At 34.8% G+C, this 22132-nt stretch overlaps 2 protein-coding genes across 4 annotated transcripts in view; both read right to left on the bottom strand.

Moving 5' to 3' along the window:
* The window catches only part of LOC145663233 (myb/SANT-like DNA-binding domain-containing protein 3), a 38941-nt gene extending 22714 nt beyond the window's left edge, over nucleotides 1-16227 (bottom strand). The window contains exons 1-3 of one of the 2 annotated variants that reach the window (XM_081729606.1): nucleotides 15672-16227; nucleotides 13830-13978; nucleotides 11871-12235 (exon numbers count right to left, since the gene is read on the bottom strand). In XM_081729606.1, coding sequence (XP_081585732.1) covers nucleotides 12044-12235; nucleotides 13830-13978; nucleotides 15672-16053 — 723 coding nt within the window. In that variant the 5' untranslated portion in view covers nucleotides 16054-16227 and the 3' untranslated portion in view covers nucleotides 11871-12043. Of the gene's footprint in view, nucleotides 1-11870; nucleotides 12236-13829; nucleotides 13979-15671 lie in introns of those variants that run through there. The other variant, XM_081729607.1, reaches the window with a different exon arrangement.
* LOC145663236 (uncharacterized) overlaps nucleotides 1-22132 on the bottom strand; it is a 355902-nt gene that overhangs the window by 252935 nt on the left and 80835 nt on the right. The gene's annotated exons all lie outside the window — the stretch shown is intronic.

Consider the following 22132-nt stretch of genomic DNA (forward strand, 5'->3'; position numbering starts at 1 on the left):
AGCCTTCGTCTTTCCGAAAATCCCATCGGGGACACAGACTTGTCTCAATTTTGCAGACATGTTTTTCGGCTATTTATTTGGTAAGCCGAACCCTTTTTGGCATAAGAGAATATTTGGTTATAGTATGTTGTATACGTAAATTCGACCCCTTATCTTTCGTAGTTGTAGTGTTCTGTCTCCTCTCTTTTTACCTATACTCCTTCTACTTCTTCTCTAGAGTTTTTTTTTCAACCTCCCCCCCGATTTTGAAATTGTCGCTTACGATTTATTTAACGTACAACTCTGATCTGAAATTACCAGCTGAGACGTTGCAAGACACAATTCATGGATAGAGTAGATAATGATTGGGTCCTCCATCACATTTTGACCTATTGTCAAAATGAATAACGACTTCATATTTGACGACACTTAAATTACGTTCTTTCACCGTCGTCCCTCTAAGTTTTTTTTTAATCCATTGGTCACTTTTCTTCCTGTTTTGGTTTTCGTTTATCTTGTAGTTAACCTGGGCCCGGAAATTGTATTTTGGTTTATCTATTTATATCTTTAGGAATGTTCTGCGTTACGTGCCAGCCTCACGAAGTTTTTTTTTTTACTATTTAAGCACAAATTGAATATATGAAAGTTAAAATTTATAGACGCGCGGTATCAGATAAAAAATTCAATTCTTTTTCATATGTAATGTCGGAAGTCATTTGTTTTTTTGTACAATGTTTGCAACCTTATCAGAAATTATTATTGGGGTTATTAATTTAAATGTGTGCGCATTTATTAAATATATATAGAGAGAAATGAATACGTCGAAATGTACATGTACTTAGTATGTGAATATGATGTTAAGGTAAAAGTATAATATTAAATGTATTATATGGATATATGTAACAGCGCTCGTGTCTGTTCCCCCCCAAACGTGTATTGGTTGCTATAGTTTACCAGTAAGTTTCCGACGAATATAATAATATAGATTTTTGTCAAGAATACCGCCGTGCACTCAAATAATTTTCCTTTTCCTCTGAATAGATGTAAATGATAATCTATGTAATTATTTAATGGCATGTATTAAGAAGTAACGGCAGGTCTAAATGTAACCCACATCATAACGAATATTATCCTTGAACTAACAACCTAAAACCATTGTGGAAAGTATACCTTTATTCCCTCTCACCTGCATATGTATCCTGTGACTTGACCAGTGTTTTTTTCCCTCAATTTAAACCATCATACTCCTTACACCTGTGGAAGATCATTTTAAATCCGAACCATATATACATATATACAAAAGTGACCCTGGATAAAGGAAAGGTCTCATGACGTGTCCCACTGTTAAACAAGTAACTTGAAATTATCCAATTAATAAGTTTGGAAATGGACTGTCTAAGAGGAGAAACATCCTCTGGCGGAAAGTGATTTTTCAAAATCCCTAGATGGGTATAAACGTTACAGTATGCGAGTGCAGCTATAAACTGCTAATAGTTACAAACTAAATATAGTTGATGAATGGTTTTGTAAACCAATATATATATATATATATATATATATATATATATATATATATATATATATATATATATAAATACAAACTAAGTTAAATCGAGCGAAATATTTTGGACGCTACGAGTAGTGCGCGATCTGTGATTTGAACGCTCGGAATTATTAATATTTTATTTCTCAATGTGAGGTAGAGACTCATAAGTTCTAGTACACCTAAAAGTTTTTTTCTTTTCTTTCCTTTTTGTCCATTTTTTTAGTAAAATAAGTGTCTTCTTTGCGTATGTCGCAAATCATAATTTTACTGTAGCATGCCTAAGATATAATACATGTAATTATTTTTTTTCTTCCCATTTGTTAATATGATCAAATATATAAAGACTTACTAAAGTATAATTCTATGTATTCTATTGATATATAACCAAGAACTTGTGCTTTTAATATTTTTTAAAATTATTTCTTTTTTTTCTTTTACTATGAATGTAATAAACTATTTGTACCTTTGAAGCTAGTTGGTTTCCTTTAAACATACATACACTGTCCTGAGTGAGTGAGCGAGTGAATGCATGATAGATTTAAGTTAAGTAATTTTAGTAATATCATTTGTCATATTAATGTTTATAATATATGTGTCATGTTTTATTATATGTGTTAAGGTAAATAACCTAGGTCATAAAGGACCGCTACTAACGGTTTAAATCGGCTCTAGGAGTGAAACGAAAATAGCAGGATGAGCCTAAATACGACATCTTTCTTTCAGGAATTGAAACCCTCATTGATACGATACATAAATTTATATTGAGTTCATAACTTTGATCTTTTTTTTTTGGCTAATTCATATGTCTGGTCGATCCTAGAGAACAGAGTTCAGATGCTGGATGGTTATCAATCACCGGTTGGAATAACATTACAGAGAATGATTTCGATTTTCTCATTTCCTGGTCTAGGTCTGGGCAACCCCATGAACGTGGTGCCTGGAGCTAGGTCTGGGTGGTATGAGGGAACATGTGTCTATTCCGAAGCATTCTAAAAATTGATTAATCGGTAATAACATTTAAAATGATTCATCTTTCAACAACTTTCTCGACTTCTTAATATATTTCCGAAATTATCCAGTAATCTGTTTCTTATTAAAATACCCTATTTGTTTTTCTTTCTTCTTTTTCTTCCTTTTTCTACCTCCTTCTTTTACCCTGCTACTTTCTTCTCTTTCTTTTCTATTTCTGAATGAAAGAAAACGGAGTCATGACTGAGAGTAGTCGCTATTGGTGCGGTCAATAAATTGTTTCGATAAGTTTCTTCGGAAGTCCGATATGGGATAATTAACCATGAGATGAGTATGCATTGAGGGACGAACAATAATAAGAAAGTTTATTGAAATTTACTTTATTGGGAAATAATCATGATTTCAATTAGTAGGTGTTGTTTAGTAATCGCCCTCGTTAAAACAATTAAATTTAGCGACTCCTCTACACTGCTCTTCTTCGTTTACTACTACTACTTTTTTTTTACCGTTTTCTTTCACTAACTATGGAATAAAATCGAAAATTTTGAAACCTAATGCTGACAAACAGCCACTATATCTAGAAACACTTTTCAACTTGTGTTTTGAAAACGGAAGAATTCCAAAAAGGTGGAAAGAAGCAAATTTAATCAAATTGTAAAGTCAGATTATTTGAAAAACGACGATAAAAAATCCTATCGCACTACCTGCTTATTAAATGTCATACGTAAACTTTTCGAACGAACCATTTTGGAAGGAATAAACAAAAACAGAATTTTAAATTAAGAAAAATTGCAGTATGGTTCAGGAAGAGGAAAAAACACTGAAACAGTTGTAAGAACACTAATTGACCTCATTCAAGAAGGTAAACTGGAAAACTACCAAGTTGATATCTATGCCGATATTAGTGGTGCTTTTGACAATCTATGGTGGCCCGCACTTTCTATAGAATTCAAAAAACTAAAAGTTAGTAAAGCTCTTTAGAAAATTATGATAGATTACTGTACTGACAGAACGATTACATTAAAATCTCCAGGAAAAGATATAACAACAATAAGCACAAAAGGATGCGCACAGGGTTCAATATGTGGACCTACAATGTGGGACATTACTTCTCAACCATACTTAAGAAAACAAAACAATCTCAAACATTAGGTCTAGTGGGATATGCGGACGATTTTAAAATTGTGACGACAGCATCCTCCAGAAAACAAATAATGTAAAAAGGAAACTAACCCCCTAACTAACTAAAACCCTAAACTACGAAAAACATATAACTGAAATAACAGAGAAGATGACAAAATAGCCAACAAACTGTAGTCACTCGCTACAAAAAATTTTGAAATTGACAGATTAATTTTTAAATTGTATAACAAAGCTATTCTAGTGCCTATTGCACAATAATGTGCCGGAATCTGGGGTCACAGATTGCGTGTAAAAAAAACCTACGGCAAAAATTAATAAGAGTGTAGCGGTAATGCTAATTAAAACTCATGTCTTCATAAAAACTATCTCTGCAGAAAAAATAAACTTTTGGCCAATGAAGAACCCATACACTTGCATATATTAGGAAGATGAATTAACACGTGGCTAAAGAATAATGAGAAAACGAAGATATTGGAAATCACGGGAGAATTAACAGCACCGAAGACCATATTAACTGATTAAACGGAAATGGGAAGATGAACGGAGGTATTTAATAAAGGGACAAAGAACAAGTACCATTATCCCAAACTTAAAAACAAGATATGGGAACAATAAGTAGTGAATTAATAGGATACATCTTTGGACATGGACAGTATAAATCTCATCTGAAAAACTTTATATAATTAACGACGATAAATATACATGTAATGAAGTACAAACACCAGAATATGTCTTCTTGAACAGCAATAATTATATAACAAATAACAAAATAAGAGACCAACTAAAAAGGGATAATATACAAACTATAATAAACGATAAAATGAAATAAGAAAAATTACAATTTGTTGAAGGACACGTATCAAGGAACTTGCGAAAGGAACGAAAGGATGAAAGAAGAAAAAATTAACAAAAATCACACCTTACATTGCAAATATAATGAAATAAAGAATTAGAAGAAAAGAAAACTGAGCAAATCAAACTAAAAAGAATAGTTCCGATGACAATTTCAGAACTTGAAATCTTATGTTCTTTGTGTTAGTGTTAGCGTATAGTGTCTTGTTTAGTGTTTTGCTAGTGGTGCCAGGGCTTTAAAACTGTAACAAGTGTTTTAAAAGGAGAAGAGAGAAAATAAGATTTTGCAAAGTTGATGAGAGAATTTCAGACAGACCAAAACATTTCTGATGTTTTACAGAACTGGCAATTAACGAAAAATTGGAAATCTCGAAGTCTGATTTCATTTCAAAGAATTTTCTTTTTTAGTGGGAAGGACAGTTATAAATAACATCAATAAATAAATTCACACAGGGGAGATATCTTTTAAAAAAAGAAACCCTTGTTTTAAATTATTTTGCAATTATTTCTTTTCTATTTTCAGCTTATTCTTTTACAGGTTATGCAAGATGTTTCCTGCTGATGTATATGTATGTACGTATGTGTATGTGTGCGCTGTTGTGTATCTTTGCAATTTAAGAAAAAATAAAAACAATAGGAAAAAAGAAAGAAAAAGGTAAAAAAAATAAGGCATGATTTAAATTTTGCTTTAGGTATCATGCAAATTAAAGGCAAGCATCGTCTCGTCTCACCCTAACTGAGGCCAGTCACAAAAAGAGGAAAAATCATACGAAAAAAATGTAGTAGAGAGAGAATTACGAGTTAAGAGGCAGAAGCGTCTGCCATTTAGTAAGTCCATATGAATTGGCAAAGGCAGGAGGAAGTGGAGGCTAGAAAAAGAAGAAAAAACATTTTTAACACAACGCACTGTCTTGTTTAGAAATTTTAACATGTGCATCGACTTACACTGCAGAGGTTCTTGTGGCATAAGACTTCAGAAATTTCTTCGGGCAAACAAAGTAGTTTCATAATTTTTCTTTTAAACGACGCAACTTTTCAGTTCCTGACGTATCGCTTTACTTCGCGGAGTCATCTACTTTTGGAAAATATATATCTAATAATCACTTTCTTTCGGCATAATTCCCACTCATATTACGTATTTCATTCATGAGTTATTACTAGAGACCGGATGTTAGGCAAAATGCCTATTCTTTAATATTAAAGATATGATCAAAAATAACGTTTCAAAGTTTATGTGGGAGGTTACAGTTTCGATTTAAGCCAATTTTATTTTGCCTATTTTGCCTATTTCGACCTTTACTGACTAAATAATTGCTTTAGTGCCTAATGTTGCCTATTTTATGCATTTTCTTTAAAATAAGCCTTCATTGGGAAAATATATAATTTATACAACATAAATAAAGACGCATATATACGTATAATAAGTGTTTGTAAATACAAGCACGTTCTACGTTACAATGTACATACAGGGTGAACTTCAAAGATGTGCATATACTTTGGGAGGTGATTAATGACATCAAAAGACAAAAATTCCTCTTATATTTTGTCGAATTCTGTGTCGTGTACGAGTGACAGTGGTGCCAACTTGGAATCGAAAATCAGATCTTGACAATTGGAACGGAACAGATAGGTGTGCACATACGTTGGAAGGTGATTCGTGACATGAAAAGAAGGCAAAAAGTCCTTTTGCATGTTGTCGAATTCCTCGTCGTGTACGAGTGACAGAGGTGCCAACTTGGAATCGAAAATTGAACACATACTTCGACAGATGATTTGTGACATGTAAATAAAACAAAAAAGTCCTCTTGAATGTCAGAAAATACCTCCGGAAGTATGTGCACACTTTTATGTCTCGTTCCAATTGTCAGGATTAGATTTTCAATTTCAAGATGGCACCCCTGTCACTCGTACACGACGCGGAATTCCACAACATGCAACAGGACTTTTTGCCTTCTTTTGATATGCATCATGCAACAGGTCTTCTTTTGATATCTTTTAGGTTCACCCAGTATGTATGAATGCATACCAAGCTTCGTTTTTATATGTACAATAAAAGAAGATATTAACAAACAGGTATGTTTATATATTCTTTGAGCATTATCTATGACCTGAACCTATTTTTTAATGGTATTGAGTATTTATCTTCATTATTTCGAGTTACATTTTAGTGCCTATTTTTAAAATTTTTAGTGCCTATTTGCCTGCCTATTTTACAGGTTTTTAGTGCCTAAACATCCGGTCTCTAGTTATTACACTACAATGTTCACGGTACAAGACTTTGTCAAACTTCTTCACTAAGTATAACTATGTAGTTTTAGGAGCTTCGTGATTATATGACTTTTTTGAACAACTGATTGAGGAAGTAAAACATATATGATACTATATACCTAATGTTGTGATGAATACTCAATGTTTATAAACCGTTATAAGAACGCAGATAAAAAAGGAATTTACATTTGAAATAACGTTTTAGAAAATATATTCTTTCCCCGTTTTTATTAATGCATTAAAAAGAAAAGAATACACGTTTCAATTATATCGTCTCAGCTATTTTCCCTTCTTTGTAAAAATGTGTCCCAAAACCAGTCAATTTTCACTCCAGAAACAAGATCGAGAGCCTGCACAAGTCCTGAACCCGTTATAACATGGATAGATTACCTTGGTTGTATTTACTGAACAATCTGTGAAATTGAAAACTTAAAGTAATGCTTTGCTTTTCTGGACACTCTTGTTGCAGATGCTGCACCTTCGTGATGAGGTGTGTGTTTTGCTGGTTTCAGGCAGATAAAATATTTATTGTGATTACGTTCGTGAATGTATGAATGAGGACCCAAAAGAGTTAAATATTTGGAACAGCCATAATTTTTGTTTGAAGTTTTGATAGTAATTAGTAGTACACTGTGTAATTTTAGCAGCAAATGTTAAAGCCAGAAGATAATAGAATATACCATTCACCGTTAAACTTTAGTACCCATTCAGTAATATACGAAAACCATTCACTCTGTGATTCATCTAAACGGATATAAAACTTTTTTACCGCATGTCGTCCTGACCTAAACCAACACACCGTGGATTGATATCACCGACTTTCATCTCATTGTATAAAATACTCGTAATATCGTTCTTCGATCTACATAACCGGCTGTATAGAATTTTCTTTAACAGGAAACTTACGATTCCGCAGCGCATTACTTACTCAAGCGACATGACCCACCTATCTTAGACACTTCGATTTCATTATTTCTGTAATAATATGTGAATTCTTCCTATTATAATAAATAAACTATACCTTTAGCGACGCAAGTTTTCTTTCAATTCACCTCATGCTACTGATTCACCTCACTTACCCGAAACTTTGTTTTCAAAATTCATTAGTATTCTTTCCCGTAAATTAAGAACCAATTATATAACACGATAGTCTGGACTTATCACAATATTTTCAATACAGCTTAAATGAAGGCCAGACAGATGCAAAAATCATCCTTTTCTCAACGGAATTCTTGTTTACATTTGAGAAGGCATCTTGTGATTTTAGTCAAAAGAGTTTCTCCTTCCTACACGGTGGCAACGATTATTGAAAGTTCTTACATTAAAAAAAAAAAAAAAAAAAAAAAAAAAAAACTACTGTAACTGCCTGATAGGCCCATCTTAATATCCACATTTAATGCCATGATTACAGCTAGAAATATCACTGACATAAATTACTTTATACCGTTCGTCATATGTTTAGTAAGCTGAATAGCAGTTTCACAAAAATCCTTCACAACTACTCAATTACTGTGTAGTTCGGAGCCCACGAAAACAGCAGCGTGTATCTTGAAAACCTCGTTGTTGCATAAGCATAAGTAGTCAATTACATAATAAAGCACAAGTGGCTTAATGCTCTAATGGAGGATATATAAAGCAGAATTTAACATGAAATTTCTAACATATAAGTATAATAAAAGTTCGACTATTCAGCAGTACGGTGATAAGTGAGATTAAGAAAAAAAATTTTGTGTTATTGATCAGATAGGAAGCTTTAATCACTTAAGTGGTGACTTGATTCCCAACTTTGCAAAAACATATATCGTAAGATATATAAATAGGTTTATGTAATTAGAGATGGAAATTATTGTTAATCACTGCAGCAACAAGTGATATAAAATAATCGGAGGCATATCTATATAAGAGGCGTCCATCTCATCTAAATCTGACCATGTTAATACCATTAACAAAGAGAGAAATAGGAAGAGGTGTAAAAATACGCAGGGAGTTAAAGATAACGGACGAGAATTCGTTTAAAAAAACAAATGTAACGAACAGTGCTATTTAAGAACAGAAAAGAGAACGATAGGTTGTTCCATGAACATATTTGAAACTGAATTACTCCAAATATTGGCATTAACATTTAAGAATATATGACAAATCTACTCATTAAAAATTTATGAATATATTTCGTTTCGATGTATAGATAGCACAAAATAAAGAACACTACAACTGGTACGTATGCATGTTTAAATTACATTTTTGGTGTACACCAGAAATGCTGAACTAACGTTTTTCCTAAACATATTTAAATATTAAACATATTTAAATATAACAAATCATACCAAAGAAGATGTTTAATACTCGTGCGTGCACATTGTTTGATAATTATAGCCATTGGAGCTTGAGATAATAAACTAACTTTACAAATGTATTAATCGAGTTGTTACAACGAAGTGGAAGGAAAATTAAAATATAGAAACTTTTACCAGATATATATACACTACTCCTTTAGAAAATGTTCGTAGTATCCAAATACAAGAAAACGGAAAATTACAACTTGTAGCATTCTTTTCACACAATTATTTCTTTTTCGTGCCAATCTTATCCAAAGGAAACCAATAGGTCGTATAGTACTATAAACTAATTGACTCCATTTATTCCTCCGTGGATCAATTCACTTGAAATGACTGTTGAAAATTATGAAACCTACTCAGTTGTTTGCCTCATGGCTCAAGACTTTAAAACTGTTTTTGCAATATTTGTATCTGAGGCGGTTACCAAATGGCGGCCATGTTTGTTATGTTGCGTGCGCCTACTTTCAGAATTGTAAGGGTTAACACAAACGTTCATTACGACAAAAGTGCTTGTTCGAGAATGATAAAACCAAAAGCATTTGATTGGTAATTGGTTGAAGTAGAAATTAGGCCTATAGGTATATACCTGTTTCTCCTTTCTATGAGAATATTACAAGCAAACGTAAACATCAATATCGGTGATTTTCATGTTTTGTAATGTTTACAAGTAGGAAGGAGTGGTATACACAGTTTGATATTGTTTGTACTTTCAAGAGATATGTCAGTAGTTTGACCAGAAAAAATATCCATCGTGATATACTTGACCTTTTGATTTTATGATTATTTTAAAATCACGATTTTGTCAAAAAAAACGAGTTTGGGTTAAAAAAAACTCTAATGGGGCTAGTGATAGAAATCTCAAGTTAGCATAGAATGTGGTGCTGTTGTGTATGTTTATCACAAATAAAAGACATTCTTGTGTACATACCAAATGTTATATCCTCTCAAAAACGTAAGACTCCGATGCACTGATACCGTTTTGGCTCACTACCGAAGATGTGCTATGTAGAGAGGGTTATTTGTCGTTGATAGGTTTACACGTATCATAGTATAGTTGCAATAGACTATACCCGAACATTTTCATGGCTATACTACGTTATTATAGGCTTTGGGCAGCTATAGTCACAACTGTTGTTGCAAGACAGGCAATGTAGCTTTGCTATATGTGACCGGTCAGTCTGACAGTAGTGAGTTATCGGTTCACATCTGTAGCAAGTGGCTCAAGTTTGTGAAGGATTTATAAAAGTGTTATGTGAATTTATATTTTTAAGATCTCAATGTTTCAGTTGTAGGTATTTCGGACATGGAGGAACAGTGTTCCATAGAAATGTACATGAACGAAAAATGTCATAAAACAGTGTATGATACAGTGGCAAAAGAATTCAGAAATCTTAGTACATTTAGTGAAGAAAATCAACAGTTTATTTTGTTGTGCGTAAGTTCAGAAGTTACAACTGTGTGCAAGTATCAAGAAAAGTTTTACTTGAAATTTGGTCATCTGTACGGACAGTCCTGTTGTGACCCTTTGAGACACCACAAAACAACTGTTAAGAAAAACTTACGAGAAATAACATGAGAACAATCCCGTTAATAACATATTTCCACACAGTTACGTTTAGTTCCTGGACAGTCTCTCTATATGAACTGCTTGAAACGCATTTTTACACAACAGAACAAAAAACTAAATGAATGTGAAGAAGATGAATATATTGCTCCACGCGACAATATAGAACAATAGGATGTTGCTTCCAGAAGGTTGGGTGTGTCACCTCCATCATAATTAAGAAACGTAACCACAGATAAAACACCCTCAGCAGAAAATCGAAGATAGAGCAGATATCAAGCAAGGTACATACAAATCTAGAATTATGTTCTAAATCAAAAGCTCCTAACAACGAAACTAAGCGCAATCTTCTTCACAGGAAAATGACGAACTTAAAATTATCAGTTTACTCCTCAATCTTGGTCCAGATCTAAATAGCATCAGAATTTTGTGGCAGAGCGTTTGGTACGATTTACTAGAGAATTAATTAATGAGCTAGGTGTTCTACCACAGTTAGGTAAAAGACATAAGACAGGTATTGGCGGTGAGACAATTACTAAAGTAGTGGCGTTTTATGAAGATAACAGTAGGCTGTATCCCGATAAAAAAGATCGTGTTACCGCGCGAGTTAATAGTGTTAAACTGCAGAAGCAAAAGCGCTTTGTTGTGATGAACTTAAATGAATTGTATGCTTCCCTTTAAAAGTGAACACCCAGAAGATAGAATTGGGAGAATCTTACGAGTCTTACTATCCTTCCACTTGTTAATTTTCCTCCTCAGCTCCGGAAAAATGTCCTGTAACTATTCTATCAGGCCTTGTTTCCATTTTGTACTAATACACAATAACACACTGAGCAAGGTTATGTGATAATATGTAAAAAAAACCGTATCACGTAACAGTTTCAACACAATAACTGTGTCTTCATCAGACTTCCACTCCTTCTTACGAGTCTTACTTTCCTTCCACTTGTCAATTTTCCTCCTCAGTTCCGGCAAATGTCATAGAACTATTCTATCAGGCCTTGTTTCCATTTTGTACTAATACACAATAACACACTGAGCAAGACCATGTGATAATATGTAATAAAAAAAAACAGTATCACGTAAGAGTTTCAAAATAATAACTGTGTCTTCATCAGACAAGGAGTGGAAGTGTGATGAAGACACAGTTATTGTGTTGAAACTGTTACGTGATACTGTTTTTTTTAACATATTATCACATAACCATTAATATGGGTTCCTGTCACCACGGCGTGGCGCGTTGCGGATCGAGGAGAAGGCCTCTAGATATAAAGGTTAGCTGGGAATATACTGAATAAGCAGTCGCGGACAGCCGACTAGGAGTGGTCCTCCAGCTTGAGGGTTTGGGTAGGGCTAAGAACCTCATCTTGTAAAAAAAGCACTTGCTCAGAAATATTCACAACGTATACTACCAGCAATTAAACGGGTTGAATTTTTTACTGACAGACTTTCTTTTTTTACTCTTATATTAATTAATGATAATCTTCTTGCTTCTACTTTTGATAGGTATGTCTCGCTCCTTTTATAAAGATTTTCCTTTTGGTGCTTTGGGGTGACCTTCCTCGTCACTGGCGTTTTCTGGAACAGAAAGACAGAAATGTTGAAACTGAAACCTTATTTTACAAGTTTGGTATAAATCTTTCATAATTATATCTTTAATGTACAACGTAACTATAAGAATATGATGCGACTTCCTTTCAATGAGTTATAGGTTTCCTACGTATAATACTTTGACAAAGGACCTAGCAAACTTATTACGCAAATCGTACCTCTGACAAATTAATTTTTCTTTTGAATGTATTGTCGAACTGATCAAAGGGAGTAACGGGCGTGAATTCCCAAACGTTTATGATTTCACAAATTTATATAGGTTAAGAAATATGTAGTTCCGAAATGTGAGAAGTTGGAAAATTCTATAATATTATATTCTTGTTATAAAAGTATATACCCTGCTTTTATCATAATCTATAAATTCGTTTAGATTTTGGGTTGAAAAACGTAAATAAACAACATGATTCGCAAATTCACTATTTAGAATTTGAGACATTTTTATTTGAGCAGTGTAACTTTCTAAATTAATACTTGTTTTAGTCGTTCATCAAAATACAGGAATTTATTCATTATGTATTAAGAATAGTTTACTAGTTATATATTTACACTGTAAAAACTACCCTTGACCCTCCTTCTCTGTCGTTCCATGTGTCGAACAGACAGACAACAGTTACATGATGTATTACATAGTCTCGTTTCTTTGTTCATCAGAATCTAAAGGTATTGATGGAATGCATTATATGTTTTTATATTTTTATATTATCAATAATATCACCGTGAAAATGTTCTAAAAAATTCCGGATTCGCATAGTTTGCCAAACTATCATTTGAAGCCGGAAACTCGTGCTCATTGCAATCTTTCATCACTTCGAAGAAAGAAAAAAAAAAAAAGAAACTAATATAACGGAAGACAGATTTCTGCTTGTTTATTCGTGTTATTCTTACGTCTCTCTCTGAGTAGGGCCCGTTATGTAATAAATTAAAAAAAAAATTAACAACAGTAATCGTGTGATAGGCTATGGTTACTGGTAATTTAACAAGAACACAATCTCTACAACAAATTTGCACCAGGTTTATCAGTTCACAACAGTAATATTGACAAATGGGAGAAAAAGTCGGCCTGGACCTATGTTAAAAGGCATTCGCCTGGTAGAACTGAGTAAAATACGGAAAAACCACAGTGAGCATAACCAATCAGCGGATTTGAATCTGGGACCCCAATAATAATAATAATAATAATAATAATAATAATAATAATAATAATAATAATCTACATGTATAAAAATGAAAGTAGTTATGTTTGTGACTATTTACCGCTTCAATCTACCAACCGATCTCGATCAAATTTTCAACAGATTTGAAATTCGGGAATGGGTGGTCGGTTTTTATCATTCCATTGGATATGGATGGTTTTTATCATTTCACTTTGATAGTGCAATTTTGGGGAGGGAGAGATATGTACATATAAGTTATCAAAAATGACCGATATTAGTGTCGAATCCATAGTTTCCGGGGTCGCTGAGATGAACATTTTAAATCCAAATTTAGCTCCGCAACTTGGGAGAGGATATATATATTAATTAATTAATAAAGAAATAAATAACTACAAAAATATACATACTTCTATTGCTTCCTCCATGCGACTTCCTATCTCTGTTGGTGTGATACGGAGAGAATTTTCTGAGATGGTAGGCGTAACTTCAATAGTTTCCTCAACTGCAACATTGTTTGCCAGCTGGTCAGTTGTTATTGTGGTTATTTCAATCGTTCCTAGAGTAAGAAAGAGTGATATTTGTACTAATAATATTCTATTACTACAATGGAATGGTTAAAAATGAGCTAACGTACACTAACCTAACATGGTCTACTCTACATTTAAAAATAGTGGCTTAACATTAAATGTAAGGTGAGCTAATGTAACTTAACCTACTCTACCCAACCTTACATTTGAAAATAATACATAAACATCGGAGTTCCGTTATTTAGCTTAACCCACACTACGCTACCCTAATATTCTTACTCTCCAAAACCCTCTCCTACCCTACTTGACGCTCTGGATTTAAGACAAGACTATTTTGCCTCTAGTATCTGGATATCTCAACCCCAGATATAGTAGATTATCCATAAGACCAATTCTATATTCTATTCTGAAATATCAGATCCACGTTAATAGTACTCACATTGCTATCATGTGTAACAATTATATGGGTGCTGGTGAGGTTTTTGTGACATATTTTAGAAAATTTCACGTAAAATTGAACACTGTGCATGAAAAGACACTTATGAGGAACAAATTTTTACAGGAGATACAATTAAATACAGCTGTATTATTTACAAATGTAAAATCATTACAATTGTTTTATGACGGATAAAATAAGTGACAGGATATGAAAGATGATTGTATAAGATAACATTTTCCAGTTGCGGTGTATATTATCGGTATTTAGCATGAAACCATGACAAGTGCAATTGAAACTCCTATCATTGCCAAAACCCGTTCCTTTTCACTAGCTTTGCTTGCTCGTATACTCACTGTCGCTGACGCACCTTCTCCATTCGGAAGCACTTCGTGCTATCGCGGGGCCCACCAGCTTTGCCCTGCGCTGACTTGGTTACATAGCAGTCGTGCTTTTTGCGACCACCTACCACAGGTTATGGTTTGTCTAGTAGTTTTTATGCCATACATCTGGAAGCTGTATTTATACGGAAATCGTAAAAAAACAATTATTTGTGATGGCTCTCTTGAATTATATCTATGTCAAGTGAGATATATTCACGCCAGGCCAAATCATTTAAGGGAGAATAAGAACAAAATTAGTGAATTTCAACAACTACTTAAGTTGCGTGCCGAAAATAAACCTGCAAGTCACTACATACTATTTTCCTCTGGCGTTATATTCTGCACAGTGTACAAAAACTTATTTTACGTTTAAAAGTGGAGCGTTACTTGTATGAGACCATGATAAGCGCTATTGCAACTCGCATCATTGCAAAATAAATAAATATATATATATATATATTCTTTTCATTACCCACACTTGCTTGTATACTCAGCGTCGCTGATGTGCTTGCTCCCTTCGGATGCACCTCATTCTATCGCGCAGACCCACAGCTTTGCCCTGCCCTATCTCGGTTAGATACCTTCCTTGCTTGTTAATGGCCACCTAGCACAGGTTGTATATGTTTTTGCACTATAGCTTTTATGCCATACATACTGACTCAGTATTTATATCCAAATCGTAAAAGAACTGTAATGTCTCAACAATTACTTCTGGTGGCACTCTTGAATTTTATCTGTGCCACGTGAAATATTTTCATGCCGCAGCGCGCAAATCTTTTACGGAACAATAAGAAGGAAATTAGTGAAATAATTATGTTTTATATTTTACACTTATTTCCAGTGGTGTACTAAAACCTGACGTGCAAGATTATAGTGTAAAACTAAGGTTCTTAAATCACTTACCTGTGAAATCAGAGTCAAAGGGATTCTGCAGCCTCTCAAACTGTCCGGGCAAGATTGATTTAAGCTTCTCGGATGTATTATCTACGCTTTTTTCTGCAGGTCCTCCACCTGTAGCATATCTCGCTCGAGATTCCTCTGCAAACTGCTTTCTAGCTTTTGCCTTTAAATTCTTCACGTACAACTTAATATTACCAACATCACGCTTTGTCACCCCGGGAAGAGAATTAAATTCTGAACTTAAAGCCTGCCATGCAGATTCCTTTTCAGCATTTGATACGGCATCTGTTTTTTTATTCTCAAGTATTCTTTTGTATTTGTCGACGAGCATTAGAACATATTCACTTTCCTGAGGAGTGAAATTCTTCGTACGCTTTCTTTCCATATTTAGTAACTACCACTACAGGAATCACTACACCGAAATATTATTTTCTGAGCTTATGCTACGCGAATCAGTTTTCACTTGTTACACGCACTTTCTTAGCCAATCAAACGTACAATATTACATGACGTCATGTCGCAAACGTCATAGTTTTATACAACTTCCGATTATTCGTGGATAAGTTAATCCTTTCTCACAAACTGTTGGTGCAACGATGAAAGGTTCTTATCCAAAGATAAAAATAATCAACGTATTATCTTATCCCATCTTAATCCTCGGTTGGTGCAACCGAGCATTAAGGAACGGTGATGTGATATTATTGTTTTAAATGTACATGCCCCAACTGAAGATAAGGATGACGATATAAAAGACAATTTTTACGAAGAAGTGGAACGGATATTTGACCAACTTCCGCGATACCATATAAAAACTCTATTAGGGGATTTCAATGCGAAGGTAGGCCGAGAGGACATTTTCAAGCCGATTATAGGGAACGAAAGACTGCATAAGGAAAGTAATGAGAATGGTGTAAGACTCGTGAACTTTGCAACATCCAAAAACCTAATCGTGAAGAGTACAAAATTCCCACATCGCGACATTCATAAATACACTTGGACATCACCAGACGGAAAAACACATAATCAAATTGATCAGGTATTAGTAGATAGAAGAAGGCAATCTAGCATAATTGATGTCCGTTCGTTTAGAAGGGCTGATTCTGACCCTGACCACTACCTCGTAGCAGCGATAATACGAGAGAGGTTATCGTTGAATAAAGGTAATATTCATTGTCCGAAAACGGAGAGATTCAATTTAAAGAAATTAGAAGAGAGCCAGGTAAGAGAGAAATACCAGATTGAAGTTTCGAATAGATTCTCGGCTTTAGAAGATTCGGAGTGCACTAGTGTTGAGGATACCTGGATTGAAATTAAAGATAGCATTGAAATTTCAGCAAAAGAAAAATTGGGACACGCGGAAATACGTAGGAACAAACCATGGTTCGACCAGGAATGCATAAAACCAGCATAGAAGAGAAAACAGGCAAAATTACGCTGGATACAAAATCCGATTGAAATAACTACACAAAATTTCTCAGATATCAGGCGGGAAACTTCCAAAACTTTTAGAACAAAGAAACGCGATTTTCTGAAAGCTAAAATTAAGGAACTCGAAGATAATAGTAAAAATAAAAACATCCGGGACATGTATAAGGGAATCAACGAATTTAAGAAAGGCTATCGACCTCGTGCTTATATATTAAAGAAAACTGACGGTACAGTTCTCACTGATACGGATAGCATCTTAAATAGATGGAAAGATTTCTTTAACGATTTGCTTAACACGCAATCAAAAACTAGTGTGCGTGGAGAAAAGGAGATACACACCGCAGAACCGTATATTCCAGAACCCAACCGAATAGAAGTAGAAACCGCTATAAAAAAATTAAAGAAACACAGATCTCCGGGTGTAGATGAAATTCCGGCTGAGTTAATTTTAGCTGGAGGCGAAAAATTGTGGAACAAGATACACAAACTCATTCTCCTTATCTGGAACAAGGAAGAATTGCCAAAAGAGTGGAAAGAATCAATCATTGTTCCAATTCACAAGAAAGGCTGTAATAATTATCGAGGTATTTCTCTTCTGTCAGCATCCTATAAAATCCGTTCAAATATTCTATTAGCAAGACTGACCCCATAGGCAGATGAAATTATTGGAGATTATCAGTGTGGATTTAAACGAAATCGATCAACTATCGACCAAATATTTACCATTCGCCAAATACTCGAAAAAAAAAGTGGGAATACAATACCCCGGTACATCAACTATTTATTGATTTTAGAAAAGCGTACGACTAGGTTAGGAGAGAAACATTGTACCACGTTCTTACAGAACTTGGAATACCGAGAAAGCTAATTAGTTTAATTAAGTTATGTTTAAATGAATCTCAAAGTAAAGTTTGCGTAGGAAAATTTTTGTCCACGAGCTTTCACGTCGAAAATGGCCTGAAACAAGGAGATGCGCTGTCGCCATTATTATTTAACTTCGTTCTGGAATACGCTATAAGGAAAATCAAAGATAGCAACCAGGGCCTAGAGTTGAACGGTATTCACCAGGTTATGGCATACGCTGATGATTTAAATTTAATAGGGAATGGTAGGAGAACAATAGAAAGAAATGCAGAGGTCTTATTAAACGCTTGCAGGGATATGGGCTTAGAAGTAAATGCAGAGAAAACTATATACATGGAAGTGCGTCGGGACCGGAATAGAGCAAATTATGGATGCGTTAAAATATTAAATAATACTTTTGATAAAGTGGATAGTTTCAAATATCTAGGATCAATATTAACAGAAAAAAATCATATTCACGGAGAAATTAAATGTCGACTAAAAGCAGGGAATTCGTGTTACTATTCGGTTCAAAATCTCTTGTCGTCGCGAATTCTGTCGAGGAATTTGAAGCTTAAAATATACAAAACTATAAGCATGCCTGTTGTTCTGTATGGGTGCGAAACATGGTCGCTTACTCTGAGGGAAGAACATAGACTGAAAGTATTTGAGAACAAGATCCTGAGACGAATATTCGGACCCAAGAGGAACCGGAATGGAGAATGGCGGAAACTTCATAACGAGAAACTACATAATTTATATGGTTTACCCAACATTGTTAGGGTCGTCAAGTGTAGGAGACTTAGGTGGGAAGGTCATGTAGCTAGAATGGAAGAAAGTAGAAACGCCTTCAAAGTCTTGACTGGGAGACCAATCGGAAAACGACCGTTAGGAAGACCTAGGCGCAGATGGGAGGACAATATTAAGATGGATCTCGCAGGGATTGGAATACAAAGTGGAAACTGGATGCAGTTAGCTAAGGATAGAAGTCAGTGGAGAGCTTTTGTGAACGCGGCATTGAACCTCCGGGTTCCATAGGTCAATCAATGTTTTTCTTAAAAATAAATAAATAAAAATAAAATAAAATAAATATAAAGAAATTAAAATTGGACAGAGTTTGGGAAAAGGCTTCCATACAATTTTCCTCACTAGATAAAATTAATGTTGTAAATTAATGTACTAATCAATGAAAATATACTTTAAATTCAGAAAAGCTATATAGGTTCCTAGGTTAACTGTTGCTCAGCATTTTCACTGCCTTGCAAACAGCAGCATGAATATCCTGGCTGTTTTCCTAAATACCCTTTAAAGTGCAAGAGACAGATGCAACAAATAAATACAAAACTTCAATTAGTAGAAACTTATAAACTATTTGACCCCTACATATAAGGGCCGCGGTGGCTCAGTGGTAGAACGTTCACCTCTGGTGCTTGGGGTCCCGGATTCGATCCCAGCCCCCACCAAGTGAACTTTGGTGGACAAACACCGTGTGTGTGGGTTTCCTCGAGGTTCTCCCGTTTCTTCCCACTTTCTTCATTCCACCATTTCATTCATCTATGATCATCACCGTCTCCTTTAGCCTAACCAACATAAGTGTGGGACGTAGAAAAACTCGAAGATTTCATTTTGACCCCTACATAACTGCTTAATTTGCTAGAAATGTATTTTTTATCCAATACAACTGGTAAATTTACTGAGCACGTGATCCCCAGTTTAAAATGCAATGCATAGAACTACTTATTTATATTCATTCCGGGATTCGAACATCGAAACTAGGGATGGTATCGAAATGAGACATTGTGCAGCCTCGGTCTTGTCTCGGTTGATAAAAGCGGTCTCGATCTCGTGTCGAACCAAAATCAAAGTCTCGGTCTCGTCTCGGTCAACAGATGCTTATCTCAATCTCGGTCTCGTCTCGAAATAAATAGTGAGAATTAAAATTGTGAAAGTATTATTATCGTAGTCTGTCGTTTACGCTTATTTTTGCCTTCATTCTTAACTTAGGATTATGGTAAGGTGTACCTCTTTATAGCTACTTTGCTAACGCTAATGTTTTCCATGCGTGTGTTCCAGGTTCAATTATCAGAGGGTATATCATATCTGGAATAAAACCCTAATAGTAACCAGTATTTCACTTTCAGAAACAGACTTTGTCTCATACAGTCTTAGTACAGTATATACAATTAAACTCTATTACATTAACTCCAGCACTATATAGTAGTTTATTTTCCTCTTTGAACCAGAATTGTTCAATACCTCCTAACGGATAACGCACCACATAGCAGCACGAGTGTATTTAATCGTACCGAAATTGAAATTTTACAATTTATCGTTTATTATCCAATATATTCTGCTTTGACTGTTATTTTAAAAACAGCATATAACGTACATTATCTTAACAAATAGAATAAATTATTACAATAATATATTTTGTTTCAAATTGATCAAATGCTTTATTACCGTTTCACATCACTTTATAACACGAACTTCCTGTACCTTGTAGTGGGAACTACGGGACTCATCTTTGCTATGTGTGGTCTCGGGCTGGATCACCAAACAAGTTAGATTCGAAGTCCGATGTTTCGCATAGTTCGCGTCTCACTTTAAATACATTATGTTTTTTATACAAGTTCATAAGATCGCAATGCATTATATAAATATATATCTAGTGCCGTAACATAGATTAAGCTTATTCCTGACCTCTCAGTGGTGTATGTGATATTTATTCGAGAAAACTAATTACGCTGAAATTTTATATTGACTGAAAATTACTTGCGAAACATGGACATACATATTATATAAGTATATAGGTAATTCGAGCTATATGTATCAATTTTCTCTCCCTCGCCAGGAGAAGTGATCCTTAACTTTCTAGTTTTCTTTTATTTTAATTTTAGAAATTTTGCTGGAACATGAAGGATTGAATAATAAAAACATTTTTTTTTCGCTGTACGGCTTTCGTTAAATTTTGGAACGATCTTTACCCTACCTTACCTAGTAAACGTTATATACAGATTTTCTCAAAAGTCCCGTGACACAGGATAATTCTGTTATTATCAGAGTTACAACAAAATGTAAGAGGTGGGAACAGTTTCCAAATATGATGTTTTCAAACTAAACTGAAGTAATTTTTTAAATCGGACGAGCCGTTTGGGCTGTACACTCTTTATGCGACCAATGCTAAATGAAATGAAATGAAATGAAATGTTTAATTTTACGTCCCACGGTTATGCCGGTTACGCTAAAGGAGACGGTGATGATAAGAGATAAGTGAATGCTAAATGAAAATGCAACGTTGCCATTTACCTGAATCTACAACACAAGGAAATGAAATTACTGCTTTTTTTTTAGCCTAATACCTCTTAATATTGAGTGAAAACTGAAAACGATTCAACTGTCTATGCCTTTTGTGTAAACTCAATTTACTTGTACACATAAAGATTTTCGACGTGGATTAGAAATACAAAATAAGGGCGTCAAACTGGAATTTATCTGAAATAACTGTACAAAATCATTGTCACTTGTGAACATGAATTATTTATTGTTGTATAAAGTTATATCGCTCAATCCTTGATGTGCCGTATACCTAAGGAGAGTAAAAGTTACACTGATCACCATTTGAGTTAGATACACCTACCTAATACAGTGTAGCACCACCTTTCGCTCACATAACGGTGGCTGCCTAGCGCGGCATGGACTCCATGAGGCACCTGGAATGTTGTGGCATCTCGATCCATATTTGCTACAACGTCAGCCACAGAGCCCGCAGGTTGGTCGGAAGAGGGTCCACAGCCCGAAGGCATTGTTCCGTCGCGTCGCAGCGAACACAGATGTGTTCGACCGGCTGAGGTCCGTGATGGCCAGGAAGGAGTTGCCAGATTAGATAAGCGCTCATCAAACTACTCTGCTGTGATCCTAGAGCAGTGGGCCGGCTTGTTCTCCTGCTGGAAGACGAGATTACGGTCCGTATGTTGCAGCCGAGCAAATGACAGAACATGATCATTCAGAAGGTCGCGTTCACCTGTTAGGAACCATGTCATACGTGTTAGGGGACAAATTTCAGTCCATGCAAACCACCACCACCGGCCTGAACAGTTCCCTGCAAACACGATGGATCCATGGCCTCGTGCTGTGGCGACGCAGAATGCAGCCGTACCCGTCCATCGCATGTTCCAATGTGAAACGTTACTTAT

This window comes from Thermobia domestica, chromosome 10 (genome assembly GCF_964235325.1).
Source record: "Thermobia domestica chromosome 10, izTheDome1.hap1.1, whole genome shotgun sequence".
NCBI classification, from domain to species: Eukaryota; Metazoa; Arthropoda; class Insecta; order Zygentoma; family Lepismatidae; genus Thermobia; species Thermobia domestica.